The sequence below is a fragment of the Cloeon dipterum genome, chromosome 1 (genome assembly GCF_949628265.1).
Source record: "Cloeon dipterum chromosome 1, ieCloDipt1.1, whole genome shotgun sequence".
Lineage (NCBI taxonomy): Eukaryota > Metazoa > Arthropoda > Insecta > Ephemeroptera > Baetidae > Cloeon > Cloeon dipterum.
In genome coordinates this window covers 19,853,460-19,869,979 of record NC_088786.1, presented here as the reverse complement: position 1 = coordinate 19,869,979, position 16,520 = coordinate 19,853,460, and the positions used below count along the sequence as shown (strand labels likewise).

General features: G+C 39.5%; 1 protein-coding gene across 7 annotated transcripts in view; it reads right to left on the bottom strand.

Annotated features, from left to right (window-relative positions):
• Positions 1-16,520, bottom strand: part of KaiR1D (Kainate-type ionotropic glutamate receptor subunit 1D) — a 40,519-nt gene that overhangs the window by 9,778 nt on the left and 14,221 nt on the right. For all 7 annotated transcript variants that reach the window (XR_010575442.1, XM_065493324.1, XM_065493316.1 and 4 more), the window contains exons 3-6: positions 9,134-9,289; positions 2,319-2,503; positions 1,066-1,223; positions 188-329 (exon numbers count right to left, since the gene is read on the bottom strand). Coding sequence is in view for 6 of the 7 variants with exons in the window: in XM_065493324.1 (XP_065349396.1) it covers positions 188-329; positions 1,066-1,223; positions 2,319-2,503; positions 9,134-9,289 (641 nt within the window). In the remaining variant the exon portion in view is untranslated. The remainder of the gene's footprint in view (positions 1-187; positions 330-1,065; positions 1,224-2,318; positions 2,504-9,133; positions 9,290-16,520) is intronic.

The window sequence follows — 16,520 nt, the reverse complement described above, 5'->3', positions numbered from 1 at the left end:
ACGACTCCGTGCACTTTGCAATTTTTCCCCGACGTGGCGCCAATGTTCGCATCCGATCGCGTGGAAGCGGTTTAAATTAATCGACGCCGTTTTTCACGTTTCACACTCGGCAAAAGGGAAAATATTCTGCTCAATCACGCTGAAAAGTCGATTTTTGGGGGGACTGAAAATGAATTGGTAAACGAACCAGTGAAGTGATGAGGTAGCTGTGATAGTCGCTCATCATGCCGATTTGCTGCGCCTGCTTGAGGACGTCGTAGATCTTCTCCGTGGAGCAGTCGAGCACGACGTGAGACTCGGCTGAATTCTTGATTTGCTTCAGCAGCGGCCTGAAACCAGTAATCACAGATATCGGAATTATGAACTGACGAAACAAGTGAAATCTATCTAGAGTTTTTGGATTATTTAGCATAAGTTTTTTCGTTTGTCTAATACTATAGGAAACAATTTTGAGTGAAAAATCATCTTGTGTAGATATGAAATTACGCGAATTATTTATTGTTAAACTAATTAGTTATTATTTATAAAAAATGAATAAATATAAAAAACTGTCCACTTATTGAGACGGATTGTTCGGATTGTTTGCCAATTTAAATAATACATTCATGAAAATAAAATATTATCTTATTGTCTAAGTTAGTATTTACAAATACATAGTTAGTCATGTTTTAGTTACTGTTTTTAATTGGAAAATAAAACATGCCTTAAAGTCATACCATTCTACAACTCTTTAAGACTAAGCCACAACCTTTCCTGTTTAGAAAAATGATCAATTTAAACTTCCAATGTATAAAAAATGAAAACCTGCACCTATTTAATAATTTCTTTCTATTCTAATCGAATTTCCCACGGAATTAAACAGAAAATTTTAACAAGAGCACAAGGAATTTGATTTCACAAATAGAATAAAAAAATCAGTTGATCGCAGACTCGAGATGATTTTTGGACAGTTTTAAGTGGCTCAAAATCGCACGATTCCCGTGATTTTATGCAGGCTCCGCATTATACCTTACTTTTTCATTGTTATTTAGGTTTAGTTTTAGTGGGATATGCTTTTTTACTCACCTGTAGTCTGGTCCCTCGCCGAGCTGGCGCACCGCGATGGGGAACTCGGACGGCCCGTGCGCCTTGAGCAGCTCCTGCAGCCGCACCAGGCCCTCGTTGGTCTCGTAGATGATGGTGAAGGACTTCCATCCCCAGGCCTTTACCAAGTCGACGTACGCCTACCGTGTGCCAGCGATATTCGTTAATAAATAGGGAAAAAGAGAGCTTCGGTCGTGCGATTATTTCTGCGTGGCGGCGCATTTCGATTGCTTTTCTCATTAGCGGCAGGCGCTCGGGTAGGCAACCGGTGCGTTGCCAGGGACCGCCGGGTTGCATACCCGATCAATCCTCCCACCGCCTCCGCCGCGCTTCTGCTCACCACGCAAAATTTATCCAGTGTTTCTCCTCCTCTTCCAAAATTTATTTCTCAGAACAAAACCAGCTTTTTTGACGCCAAGGGAAATATTTTGTTCGTATTTTACAGCTTTTTGCAGGAGAGTCTTAAGAACAAAATTTGAGTTGTTTGCTGAAATTGTGGAGACACCCCATTTGATCTGCCACCAATTCCTTCTACCAAAATTTAGAGAAGTAAATATGTTTGTGAGATGTGAAAATTCCTAACAAACGACAGAATAGATGAAACATTTTTATTAAATCCCCTGATGTGTAGGCCGTATGATGCTGCCGACACAAGAAAAAACTTTTTGTCGCTTTTGCTTAAAATTGTTGCAATTAGAAGAAAGATCATTCCACTTAAAGGAGAGTTTCCTCACAAATCACACAGAACAAAATTTAACTGCCTAAAAATTTCAATTTTTAACTATAAAAAGGCAAACCTTGCAATTTAAATCTGAAACTTACAGATGGACCATGGGACCACTATGGCAACACATCCAAAAAAGATTCAAAATTACTCTTCTGATGAAATAAATCATGGAATTTAAATAAAGGAGACAGTGTTTGCCACTTGAATAGCATGAAAACTTTTGAGCCGATTTTCTGAGATATATAAGTTTTTTCCCATTTCCAGAACATTTTGAAAGTTACGAACACAACATTTTTCATAATGTTGCTCTACTTCTTAACTTAAAAATTTTCAGAGAAGAAAAGGAGCATAAAATTAAGTATTTCGGCCTCTTGAATCACTGCAAAGTGGTGTGGAAGCGAATTAATTTTAGCAATCGTGTTGCGGCCGCTCGGTGGCGTTCCCACAGGAAGCCACCGGCTCAAAGTTTGTGCTGCATTTGTGCGGGCAGAGATTTTTTGAAACCGACCTTAGAGATGGCCCTCGGGTGCGGGTAGAGATTAACGAGGCAGCTTTCGCGGCGCAATCTGAAGTCCCAGCGGGTTTCCAAGTGTGGGATTTCCATCGTATCGCAGATGCTCTGCACGTGGCTGGCGGTTTGTGGCGACTGCGGCCCGAAAATGGCCGCAACGCCCGTTTTTAACAGGTGGCACACTGAAACAAACAACACACACAGGTTTGATTTGGTTTCTTGCCTGATTATTCCGTTTTATTGCCCGCCCTTTACGGCCCACTTTTACTACCCCTTCGGGCACCACACACGCAACAACCTATATTTAAAGTGCAGCGCGTCTTCTTTACTGCTCGCGGCGACGCGTCTTCAGCACGTTCGCTCCTCTCATATCGGGATTCGCGCGCAAGGCTTTACTTTATCCTTATATTCCCGGCGAGATTGGAGAAAGGGTAACACCCATAATCTGGATGAATGCAAGGGCTGCGGTGTGTTTTCCGCCGAGATGCTTTTATTTCGGGATGCTCTACAAATCCTTTTAATAACAAGCCATCAAATGTATTTTCTTGGTTTCAAACTTTGGATAAAGAGCGGGCAATTGACAAAAAGACTGCTACATTTTTTCTCGGAATCAACCGGATTTTTACAGCTGTTTTCGGAAAAATTAAAAGCATGAATTCCTTTTTCCCACGACTGAAATATCGGAAATATCTGGAAAATATAATTTTTGTGGTTTAAAAATTTGGTACTTCTGTCACACATCCAAGACGCTGAAAACTACTTGCAAAATTAAATCACTGATTTTGATAATTTAAACTTGTTTTTTCCCATTTTGGAACAGTAACAAGGTCAAACGCGTTTTAAGATTAATACAAAAATTTACGTCGGTAACGTTTTCATTTTAACTCTGTTTTATTTTCAAATGACATTTTATTAAAAAAATATATAGCTTGGGCTCAATTAGGCCATCTTTTTAACTCTCCGCACCGAGGCCTTTTCATTGAATCACCAGACATTTGTCCTTAAAGCCGCTGAAAAGGTGGGAAACCCAGAAAGTCTACCAGCCCATTGAGCTATATTTGAATAACTAAATTAAACTGTCCAAAATTTAGCCTAAAACCTGAATTAGCAAAATATGATGATTTTGATTGAATACACAGGTTTAGCCCAAAACCACCTAAAATCATCCAGCATCTACCTGCAGTTTACGGGGAAATGATAAAATTGATTTTTTCTGCCTCAACTATAGATTCATGTTGATGTTAGTATGATGCAATCGCAATTCTCATCTATATAACAATTGACGAATGAGCTGCGGATGAATTAAAAAGCCGTGCTGGAAACGATGTCAACAGAGTGATAGACACCGAGCTTATCGATCAGAACATGCAGCAACGAGAGGCATTGGGGAATCGGTTCTTTCATCCGTTCCATCCGTTCCGCCACAATTTCCATTCTATTTGTAATTACCGGGCGAGCATGGAAGCACGTTGCTTTTTGCGCGGAGGTGGATGTTCGCTGGCTGACGATGACAAGCTACCTGTTAGGCTCGCGGAATGGCAAACGAACACGACTCTTCCATCGGCCTAATGGCCGCCGCCTCATCGTGCAACAGGCCAATTAACATAATTAAGACTCGACGCCACCGCAAAACATGAAACGGGATTAGTCGTAATAATGTCATAGTCCCGAAACAAAAACATCGCGCGGTGTAATGATTGAAATTACTCTCGCCTCGCCCCTCTGCTGCTCTGGTACGAAAGCAAATTAAAAAATGCACCTTAATAAATGAATTAGATGGAAAAGTGGTTTTCCCTCTCGTTACGTTCACACCAGACTAAATAGTTGTTCTTACAAGCAACAAGAACGTTACTGATATGTGATGTTTTATTTGCAATGCAAGACATTGCTTTCTAACTAAAACAAAAACTCAGCAGATAAACCTTACATGTTAGATTGAGCCACACATCACTCATCAAGGAATGACTGCGCTGTACGTTTATCACTATCATACTTGTGATTTTTCCTATTTGGGAATTTTTCAGCACTAATTATCATAGATTTCCAGCTACAAAGCCGACTCTAAAATAATCAGAGTAAAGATAGACTTGGAAAACCATGCAATTTCAAGATTCAGAAGCTTGGGTTCATGAAAACTAAAAATATTTAATATTCTAATTTATAATTATTTTGCGCTCATTTGAAATTATTTAAAATTTCATTGTACATATGTATACAGGAACTCATCTAGAATCCGGATCAATGAGAATGCTGTGGATAAAACAAGTGTAGCAATGAAAATTTTGTAGAGGGTTGTTTAGCTTGCTGGTAAATTGGAGTAAATTTCACAAGTTTTTTGCTTTAACACTAATAGACGCTGAATTATAAAATCAAACTTGCACCCTATTGCATAATAACATAAATTCGATTTTTTAATCAGAAAAAAATGTCAATCTAGATTACAAATTTCACAGTTTTGAACTTAACCTACTAGCTATCAAAACAACCCACCAAATTCGCATCAAAGTAATCTTTTGGCGAAGAGGATCCTTACGTAATCTTAATCTTTTATATTTTTTTGGCAAATGCAATAATTCCGTAAAATTTGAAATCTCCAAACCAGTCCATGCAAATTTAATTCAAATACACGTCAGTAAATCTTCTGCAAATCGTCCTCTGAATGAAACTAGAAATTTAATTTAATCAACCGCTCCTTATTAAGAAGCCCGGGCAAAATTAGCAGCGTTAACGGACACACCATTTCACACTCAGTCATGAGAGTGTCTGGACGAGCACATAGGCGTGCCTCTCTCTCTCTCTCTCTCTCTCTCTCTCTCTCTCTCTCTCTCTCTCTCTCTCTCTCTCTCTCTCTCTCCGCGGCTAGGCCAGCAGACTTAATTAAATTCCACTCGCAAATTAACACGCCCGACTGAACACTCTTTCCTTGCACAAAACTTTTCGCGCGTCTGATTAAGCTGGCGCGTGCCCAAGCCCAAACACGAGAGAAATCTAATCTAATGGCATGCGAGGCAACGAATGCCGTTACGCATTTTTAATCTGTGTCCCAACAAAGCATCCCTTAGCTTGATTTACGACGTGCGGAATCGGGATAACCAGTGTACGTCGGGAGAGAAAGCACGGTTCCGCCCGCACACCGCTCCCGCCTGAGAATATACGCAGAAATCGATTTTCTGCGTCTGCAACAACTTCGGTTATACGTGAAGATAGATAGAAACCATTTTCGTTCGTCTAAAATGCGAGAGGAGAGGAGTTGCTCATTTTTTTAAATTTATTTGCAGAGGTGCTCCTATATAGATTTGGTGAGTGAACATAACACTACTTGTGGAAAAGAAACAAATCCTGCGATAAAATTATTTGTGCTTTGCTGTTTTGGGGCCAAACTGACTCTCAGCAACCCAGGTTAGAAAAATTGACTGATATATTTGCATAGTGTTGTGCAATTTTTAAACAGGGTGGCTACTTGCTCGCGTAAAGAGAAATTTTATAAATTGCTCCAGAGGAGAAAAAAGAAGAGTTAGTCGGTAGGGGGTTTAAACGAGCCTCGCTCACCCCGTAGAATAAAATATTCTTCATAGTCAGCTCGTGTGCAGATGACTATAGTAAGTAGTATTTTAAAAGCCAGATTTGCTGACGAGATTTGGGATTAGCTGCGATGGCAATGTGAACAAATGCTCCGATTGGTAATTCAACTCCATGCACAATTCTTGAATTTCACTTTCTTTCTGCTTCTTAACTGCTCTCTCTTACTGCTTCAAAACTAAATTAGAGATAGTTAGAATCTTATAGGTAGAGTTTGCCCTGAAAGAAAATCAAAGTTGTAGGGTTTGGGTTAGTTCTTCACAGGGAATATAGTCACTGTACAAATGATTGCCCTTTAAATTGGTTTTGGGTCTAGATGATTTTGAAATAGAATATAAGAATCAAAGGAAAATTAAATTTTTAACTGTGTAGGATTCATTTCGTATAAAAAGCTATCATTTCTTACTTAACAAAAAATTTTGCCACTAATTTTCTAATCAAAGACGCTAAAAGGTGATATTTACAATTTTCGGTGTTTTGATTTGCAATTTCAGATTTAACCCTGCTATTTTGCTTTTTTGGTGAAAACAATTTCATTTGACGTGCTGAAAACCAAAATCGGTTCAGCTAAGGTAGAAACCTAAAAAACAAATTTTGAAGACCAAAAACCCAAAAACTATTTGATGTTGTTTCTATCGCGATTGACCGAACTGATTTTGGTTTTCAGGACTTCAAATTCATCCATTTTACGCCAAGAATGCAGTGTCAGAGTTAAACCTAAAATCGCAGAGAAACCCCGCAAAAAAATGTTAATAAACGGTGGCGTCATCCGATTGGCGGATTTGTTCCTATGATCCTCATCCTTCTCAGAAATGATTCAAAAGCAATGTAGACATTGTCTCTGTTACAAAACTGCTTAGTTGACTTTTACACAGCGGATGAGAGGTACTACACACTACTAAAAGGCTTGAATCCATCCAGACACAGCGCCTAATGCAGTAACTGTGTTTCGCTCATAACGAATTCAGCAGTGCAAAGCGCTGCCATCACTCAGGCTGAGGTTTCAGCCTTCAGCCGGGAGACTTAGTTGGGAAGTAGAAGAAAGTTTGCTGCCGACGCGCTCAGCATAATTTCCGCTCGAACGCACTCGGCATTCGCAAAATTGGCGCTGCCGTCGAAGGTGCGTCGAACAAGAGCATAATTAGAGCTAGCCTCTTCTCCCTGAGCAATAATAACGGCACTCGCTCTCCTGTCATTAAAAGCGAGTCTGCGAGAGCAAATTGCAGCTCTCCGTCTCCATTTTGGACGCGAGCATAATTTGAGAGAAGCACCTCGCAGGGAGGCTTTTACGACAGCCATGATCACGTCGTCTCGTCGCAGCGAAATTAATGCATTCGCTCGCTGCCTCACCCTGTGCCTTCCCCACGCACCCCGGCTGGCCACCCCGCAGGAAATGGATTAATTATAGTCCGGCCAAGCCATAAAGAACGAGCACCGATCGAATGTCTCAATTAGTGAGCGCAAAAGAGAAGAGGCAAGCATCTCGGCATGGACATTTATTTTACAGAATTACGTACCCGGCGAATGAAATAGCTCCTACAAACAGTTCAAATTATAAGAAGATTTCATGTTCCTTGTATGAAAATATAAAAGCCAAAATGGGTTGGTATTTTTTTAGAACCTCTGCACAGCACTTCCCGTGGGCTATGAGCTCACTGGGTCCCAGGCCCCAATAACACCGCCGAGCGGATAACATGGTGCCTGAGTGGCCCAAGTGACCGCAAAGGAGCTTGGGCCCAATGTGGCTATATTTTCGCCTCCCCGCACCGAGGTCTTTTAATTGAAACGCCAGACATTTGTCCATAAAGCCGCTGGAAAGGTACCAGCCCGCTGAGCAATTTCGAGTCACTAAACTAACTACTTTTTGCCATCTCTGACATTGGGTAGCCAGTATTAGATCTCCGAACTGCTCAAATACCTCCCATTGCTTTGACACTCCTGAGAATGCCTTAACACTGCGTGCCGACGAGTATTATGTCATGATTTTTTTGTATCAATAGTTTTGCCCTAAAAAATAAAATAATAATAGTGATTTTACATTGACCACTCCCTATATAGTGTGGCGAGGAATCAAATGCTAAAAATTGCAAAAGAAAAATATTATGACACGCTTTGTTACTGTAAAGCAGTTGTTTCGGCTCTTCAGGCCTCAATCAGCAGTACTGTTGCCCTAGATAATCTTCCTAAATATTCAAAGTAAATTTTGTAAATAAAGGGAAAGGTGCCAAGTGTATAGCAAGTAGATGGGATGCAGGCCGGCCAAAGGCCAAGTTGCCCCTTTTGACCTCCGTTTCTTCCCAAGAGTTGCAGATTTTTGTTCCCTTGACTGCAAAGGCGAGATCACAAAGGAAAGTTTTCACGATAAAGAAAATTAGGTTGAAAGTGTGCTTTACAAAGCCAAACAGAACCATCATGCAAATTGGGGACAAGTCAGCCCTAACGTTATATCTTGAAATTTTAAAATGAGCTCAAGTTATTTCTTCAAGGCCTAATTTCGCAGATTTGCTACATTCGTCTTCCGTTAGTTCATGTACGTAACAAAATTTAATTTATTCCTTTTCCCCTCTTTCCTTTTACGATGTGAAAGAAAAATTAAAATTATGCTATAATGCTGTGCGTTTAGTTTTCAAACTATTTTTCTGGAACTTGCTGCAATATAATAACCTTCGAATAAGCGCGAATCACGAAATTTCAAGAAATTGAACTCATGCCTTTTTTGCTTTAAACTAACTAAATTTCCTAAAAAACCAATTGAAAAATTTGGGCCTTTCCCACCAAAATATTTTTATTTTATTGCAGAAATTTTAAAATACAAAAAAAAATAGTGAACTATATACTAGAGGAAAATCGAGTTCGACTATTTTGACCTCAAAAAGCCAACTAAAATGCGCAGCTTGCGGTATTGAACAGCGTTTGGAGCAAGACTGTTTAAAAAGCCAATATTTGAGGTTGCGTCTGGGCCAACCGTGCACACACTTGACTCTCAGTAGCGAGTCAAAGCGCCAAAATGAGCTTCATTTTCCGCGACGGGACCGCATCTTGGTCTTGGCCCGCGGTCGGACTGCATAAAACAGCATCAGAGGCTTTTTCTCCGGCGGTGCTAATGGAGGTCTTTTTGATCTGCCGCCGGCACCTTTCCCGCCGTCTGATTCGCGACGGAGGATAAAAGCAGGGTGGCGGCGGCAGCGGCGGCATCAGCCGGGCGTGACGCTTTCAACGCTGTGTGCACTGACCTCTTTTGGAGGCATGGAAGCTGTCTTGCGGCGATATCCGCTCAATTTGCGCCGTTACTTTGGAGCGCGGTAGAATGGTGCGGTCGGCGTTGATCCTGTCGACGGCGTACTTGAATGCCACCTCCTGCCGGTCGTCCGCCGGGTGGAACAGCCCTCCTGCGAAATCATTCAAATGCACGATTAGTTAGTTTCCTCATTTTCACATGCCATTATTTCAGATTTAATACAGGTTTCTATGGGAACGCATAAAAACCAATTGGTTAAAATGTCATAGGTTTGTAGAAGATAAAATAGCTATGTGAAGACGAGTAAAATGATGATGTTTTTGTAAATGAATAGTAGAAATAGTAGAAATATAGAACCCGCGAGATTTAGTTGACGCACTTCTTTTGGATGCGACAGATTCAGAATGAAAAGGTTTTTCACCAAATCTCGGCTTCTTAGCGTCAGATTTAGGCTCAACTTGACAAAAACTGCACACCATTAGACTTTTCATGACCTCCCCAAGATAGCCAAAGCAGTCTGAGGGTATCAACCCCTTTCCCACCCCATCTAAAATGGTACAAATTGCACTACTTTTTGCTGGATGGAAGCAGTTATAACGGTGCCGCCGTTTGTGCATTCTTTATTGTTGGTGTTTTGTTCGCGCATTCATTTTCAAGTTCATCATTCTTGCTCTGTCGTCCAGCTGAAGGACAAGAATTTGAATGAGAAATTCATGTGTGTTGGTTCGTTAAAGAATTTTATAGAATATATCAGTTCGCAACATTATTTATTTATCGAATTATTATTAATTCACTGATTTGATGAATTTCAGGAAATTATTTTGAAAACTAACCCCGATAATTCGGCTTGACTTGTAAACGGAACAACAACAATAAAGAATGCAACAATGACGCTCAAACGGCGGAGCCACCGTGCGGCACCACTACACAGTTTACGCGAACAATTGAGAGTGTAAACAATTTAAAACGAATCAAATTCCTTTTTCCTTTCCCCAACCCTTAAAGAATTTTCATCCCTCTGTGTGTAATAAAAGAGGATTTTTATGAAACCCCCATATAGCAAAATCCTAACTATTGATCAAAGTACACACAAAGGACCAAAAAGATCTCGTCGGCCATCTTTCCCGGGTGGAAAAGCAACCATGCATCTTCTCTTTTTTCGCACAGCCAGACATACTGCACGATTTGCAATAAAACGCTGCGTGACGGATATTTATTCCCGCGTGCGTCGCTTCGTTCCAGTCCGTCGGCCGAGCAAGCAACTTACTCTCTCGCTTTATGCATGCGGCAAACTGGTGCGGGTCAAGTAATAAAATAATATGACATCATGGGAGGCAGACCGACCGCACCATTTACCTAGAAACGTGCAGCCGCTGCGTTCGTGGCTGCCTTTATTTTGTTTTTTTTTTCTCCAAGGAAGCGGGCCAGAAACCCCCCGAAACAACGCACATGTGCGCGCAGCATTATTATTTGGCAAGCAGGCGTGTTTTTCGCCTGCTCTGCGGACGCTTTTCCTTGTTTGCACACTACGATTTTTATGTCCTGCGCCGTGTGCGCGCGGCCAAACGCGAGAACCGCAGAGTTAAATCGAAATTAACGCGAGTCTCATTAACGAGAGCGTTGTGCACTCTTGTTTGCACTGCAGAGTGCTGTTTTTGCCGCATGAAAATGACAATGGAAGCGGTAAAACAAATCGTAGAACGACTGTTCAATTTTTAATTCTAAAAAAAGTTTGTAACAATTATATGTTTTTTAAATTTGTCGACAGATTTTTTTAATTGTGATTTTTAGGGTATTTAACAAAAAAAATTAAACAATTTTAAGACAGGTTTAGACAATTTTCTTTTCTAATAACATATAAATTTAAATGTCAAATTTGTATTATTTTTCATAAAAATGCATCAAAATCAGGAATTTTTAGTGATGCAAAATTTTTCCCGCTCATTACAAGTCAATCTTTGACTTCATGGTTTGACTGAGTAAAAAATTGTTAAGAAATTTTTCCAGTAGAAACAGAATCTAGCCCCGACGTACATAAAAATTGCCGATCATCTTGAATTCCCAACCTTATTGTTAATAATTTTTACTTGAAAAATCATGGGAACCGTCACTCTACTTGAAATCTAATTTTATTTGACAGCAAAGAGTTTCCCAAAAAGAGGTCATTCACCATATTGGATAGATCTCAACGAGAGGAATGGAAATCTAAAAAGAAAATGTGGTCAAGTGCGATAACATTTTTGAAAAAAAATTGTTTATTGTTGCAAAAAAATCTGATACATAATTATCAGCAATTTTTGTTCTGTATTAAATATCACTTAATACGAAAAATTAAATTTCCCATTCAACAGTAATATTATATTCTGATGTGACCTAGACATTCCATTACGTATGAAACCTCATGCGGAAAGTCCAATTTTCCGCTGGCATGAATGATTGATTGACTAGGGTATTTATGGATAAAAAAACCAACAAAGAAATCTCTTCCTGGCCGTCTCACTTGTCGAAATGATGGCACACCCGGAGTGAATGCTTTCGATTGGAGAGCATGTGCAATTTCAATCGGCGTCAGAGTGCGGCCTGGCGGAATATTGGCAGCCTTTTCCGAGGGCCGTTATGCATGCGCGCATTTATTACGCAAACACCGCGCTCGGAGCATCAAGTAGCAGTCAAATTGAATTTGCCCGGCGCTGCCTACCTTCCCAGGGGAGTGCCAATAAAACTGCCCGGCTAATGGCACTCGCAGGCCAACGAAACATGGCGCTTACCTACATATATCAGACTATAATTACGTTATTTACTTCGCTCTGCGCGCACGACGACCTAAAAGTTGGCAGAATTGCCCCAGGACTGCCGGTTTTACGCCCCAATATTCGTGGCCTGCTTTGATTGCCGCTATGAAAGCTGTCAAAGGGTCGCCGCTGCGAGGTGGAAAATTTGTCCTTAGCTCATTCGTTTGAGTTTCGTTCGAGCGAACGCTAATTTCTAATTAATGCCGTGTTTTGCGTGAAATAAACACCTGTGAGAAATTAATTACAATTTGTTGGTAAATAATTTAGGTAAATCAAGGTTTAGTATTGACCATCAATCCATATTTTAAGCATACCACACGTGGATTTTACCTTATTTACCAGTTCAGCTAATGTCTAGTGCAAAACTGGACGAAATAATTAAATTATACAATAAATAAAAGTTAATTAGCGATCGTCATCTAATTATTTGTCATAAATTGTATATGTTTTCCTAAAAAAATAAATAAATCACTTTCTCCATAGTTTTTATTTAAGTCCGCAATGTCAATAATTAATTTGGTGTTATTTTTACCGGTAAATACCATATTGGTAAATAAAAATGCGAACCGGATTTAATTATGTTAGGTAGCCAAATAACTTAGTCAACGATTCAACACAAATCAAAATCAGCGGAAACGTAAAAAGTAAAAAAAAAACATTTATTTGGGGGTTGTTAATCTGGTATGGTAAAATTATGGATTGATTGTAGATTCTGAACATTGTCGACCCACAGGAAGAGATAAGGTATGTCAAAAATGAAATTTCAGTTCCACTTTAAGAGTTAAAGAAACTTCTAGCAGGTCTCAGCAAAACAAAACAGTGGTAAATACGTCCCAAATATTCAAGAAAATTAAAATCTGTTAGTAAGAACTATTACACAATGTCTTCTCGTATTTCAATCTTTGGAGGAAAGAAACAAAGTTTCGCGTCAGCAACAGCGGAAAAGGAATAACAGTTTTGTCAGCGGTGCAGAAAAGCGAGCTCATTGCGATTCCAGCAGCGTCCGAACGACAACTGCAAAATTAATGGCTGCTCTCTGGCAGCAGAAGCCGCCGCCACGCCGCACAGACACACAACACGGGGGCATCTGCTTGGCAAGCAAACAAAACAAGGAAGGCGCATTTCGAGAGCAGGCTAATCAGGCTGGATGCAGAGAAGCGGCGGCATCGACCCCTGCCCTCGCGGCCGCAATCAATACACACTCGGAGAAAAGGCAGCGATTGTGCGGCGAGTGGTGAGACCGGGCCCCGGAGATGATAACCTTTCGAACGAACGCCGTCCGGAATTAGAGCCGAGCCAATTAATGCGACGGAGATGAGAAGCGAAATTGTCGTTTGCCGAGCAGAAATGGCCCGTGGCGCCTTTCCCTCCGCGCCCGCCTAACGATCCCATTTTTCATTGCCTTTGTGCGCTAGCCGCTGATGATAACGATGATGGAATCGTTTTTTCACTGTGCGTGCCAAAAAGTGCAGCAGTCGAGGCAAAGAGAAAGACGCAGACATTAACCCCGGCCGGCGCGCAGAAATGGCAGATTTTCGAATTGGCCGAGCAGAAATTTCATTTCCATGGCTCTCGCGGGCTAACAGAGTTTTCTACTTTAGCAAAACTTTTATTGTTGGAAGTGTGGTGAACAGAAAGTTGGATTGTGCGAGTACCCCGCGATTGCTGCTTTAAACTCACACATGAGAGGGAAGAAAATGCGGTTGCTAAGAACATTTATTAAAAGCCTTATTTGGTGTAAAATAAAATGGCAACATTTTTTAAACTTTTAGAGGGCGGCAACGTCTATTTAATATTTTTAGGGCTATGGTTCCTGCTGTTAAATACATTCCTCTTAAAGGGCAGTAATCTTAAATCGAATTAGAAACGACAGTAAGTAGAGTTTTGTTATGAAAATTCACTCGAGGATAACATTGAGAAGTTCATTTATTAAATTGTATTTGGGGCTGAAGGAGAGGAATACCTGCTCATCATGAGTGGAAATGTTGAAGTTGTGACTCTACATTTTTTTATAGTTCGACTGAAATAAATTTTTCTATCGTGATTAGGGCTTCAGGATTTGCAGAAGCCAGATCAAAATAAAAAAAAACGTAACGAGGAAAAAAATTTGTTTCAATTTATTTTCAAATATTAAATTTTATTTTAAAATAAATTGTTTAAATCCGGGGTTGGTTGAGTCGGATTTGGTTTTCAGTAAATGAGACCAATTTTTCCTCGTTTTAAATTCAAAGTAGTAGGTTTAATCTTTAATATTTTCACTTTAAATGAAAATGAGTGATCCGGCCCGGAGGACCATAATTGTGTAATGTCTCTTTTAGCAAGGTGATTCTTACAGTTATTTTAAGGACCCAAAAATTGCAAATGAACGATGGCGTCATTTGTTGGCATCCTTGACACTTAAGCAATGGCTTTACCAGATGGAAATATCGTAACATTTTACTGTTCAAATTAATAATATGACTGCTTTGTGTAGCTTCAGTAGTTCAGTAAATCAAGTCCCCCCCCCCCCCCCCGAAGAGAAGCAATAAATACATTCCCTGTTGAATGTGCCGAAAAAACTTTACATTCAACTTTCTTTAATATTTTGATGAGGGATCATGCGAAGAAAATTTTATGTTATGTCAAGGTAAAATTTATTCAAACAGGTCAAATTTTACTTTAAAAGAATTACCATTTTTAAATAGACAAGAATAAACCCCAAGAGTACCGGCCATAATTAACCAACTGATCTGTATAAAGAACAAGAATTTTAGTTTAACCTGAGGATTTATTGTAGGATATTGAAATCTACTTAATTATATAGTTTATATTTAATATGAAATTTTCAAAAAATATTAGGATGATGTTTTGTATGATTAAAAAAATGGAATATTTAAATTATACAAGTCAATTAATGATCTATAGATTTTTACTACAATTGTTGTCTCTTGTACGAAATTTATATGAGTATAAAAATTAAAGTTTAAAAAAATATAAAAGCATTTTAATTTATATGAAATGTTTATATTAAAACATAAAAACTCGAAATGATAAAATTTGTATTATTGCTTTACATATTATTATTGAATAGAAAAATCAAAAGAAATTTGTAAATTTTTGTTCCAATTCTCTCAACAATTAGTTTAGTTGTTTATTGTGTATTAAATCGTTACATAGGTGGTTAAAAGGCATTCCATTTGAAATGTCATTTTTTCAAACGGGGGGAAAATCGTTCATCAGAGAATAAGTTGTACGAGTAGTATGGTTCCACGTTCAAATTGACGTAGAACTGGCTGCCGGGCGAGAAAGGCAGTGCTCGTCATCTCATTTTCCATTCTTTTCCGTCGCACTTCCATTTTGACGCAAGAGAAGCTGCTTCTCCGCTTAATCACACGGGCTATGGAGAGAGAGGAAAAGAAAAATTCTGCGCTGAGACAATTTATCAAGAAGCCGGAGCGAAGAAAGCTTATTTCGTCAAAGGACGCGCTTGACGGACTCGCGGAAAATGTTATTAATTACCCGGCGGCGGCACTGGCGGCAAGTTTGATGCATAAATCACAAAATCAATGAGCCCGTCAGCGGCCTGGACGCACACCAAACTTGCGAGGAAGCACTCGTCGCTTTCACCGCACATAGCCGCCCCGGGGGGTTAATCAAGCGGCAAAAACGTGCTAATTATCGCTCCAGCACCCCTCTCGCCCCCACCGTCCCGCGCGGCAGCATCGCGCGATTGATGTGTAATTAGAGCTCGGAGACGCAAACGTCTGGCTCGCGTAATGGACCCGCCGGCTCTGGAAAATTAATCCATCAACAGGCGTGATCGGTATATGAGGTTCAAATTGGAAAGAAAGCTAGTCGAATTATTTTTTTCAGACTGTCTGATTTACTTGCAGACACCAAATTATGAAATTTTAAGACTAAACTTAAAATCGTCTAAATCCCCCTTGAACTTCCTCTAAACCAGATTTTGTTCCTCATAATCGTTCACACTTATGTTATTAACTATTTTTATTTCAAAACCCCAAATTTTTTCTCATGATTTTCTAAATTTTTGTTTATTTGGGCTATTTAATTTCTTCGAATCTGTGCTATTTAGTATCATAATTTAAATTTCCTTGCAATTTACTGTTTCTGAAAAAAAATCGTTTATTAAAAAAGTTATCTAGTGAGATGGCTTCTTTTTCAATTTACTAAGGTGTCAGAGCCTTGCGAATCTCAAGATTTATTTCGTTAAAAATAGAGAATTTTATTCTTGAAGACACGGAAGAAGACACGGTATAAGAAATATACAGGCTCCGTAAATGTTCGACAGGAACGATTATAAAATCTCAATTTAGATTGCTGGTTGGCTCTGTTGGCCCTTCAGCTGATCAATGGTTGAGACTCGTCTAACGGAGGGAAGTTTTTGGCAATTCAGAATGTTATAGCCCCAGATTTGAAGTTGAGGATATTATATAAAATACAAAAAAGTCGAAAAAATAATTGTATTTTCCAGTTTTGAAGTGGAATGCCTCAAAAAACAGAAAAGAACATCTCTCAAAAATTGTCCAAACTTTTTATAGGACAACTTTTACGCACATTTTCAAAATTCCAAAATCCAGAACTAATTTC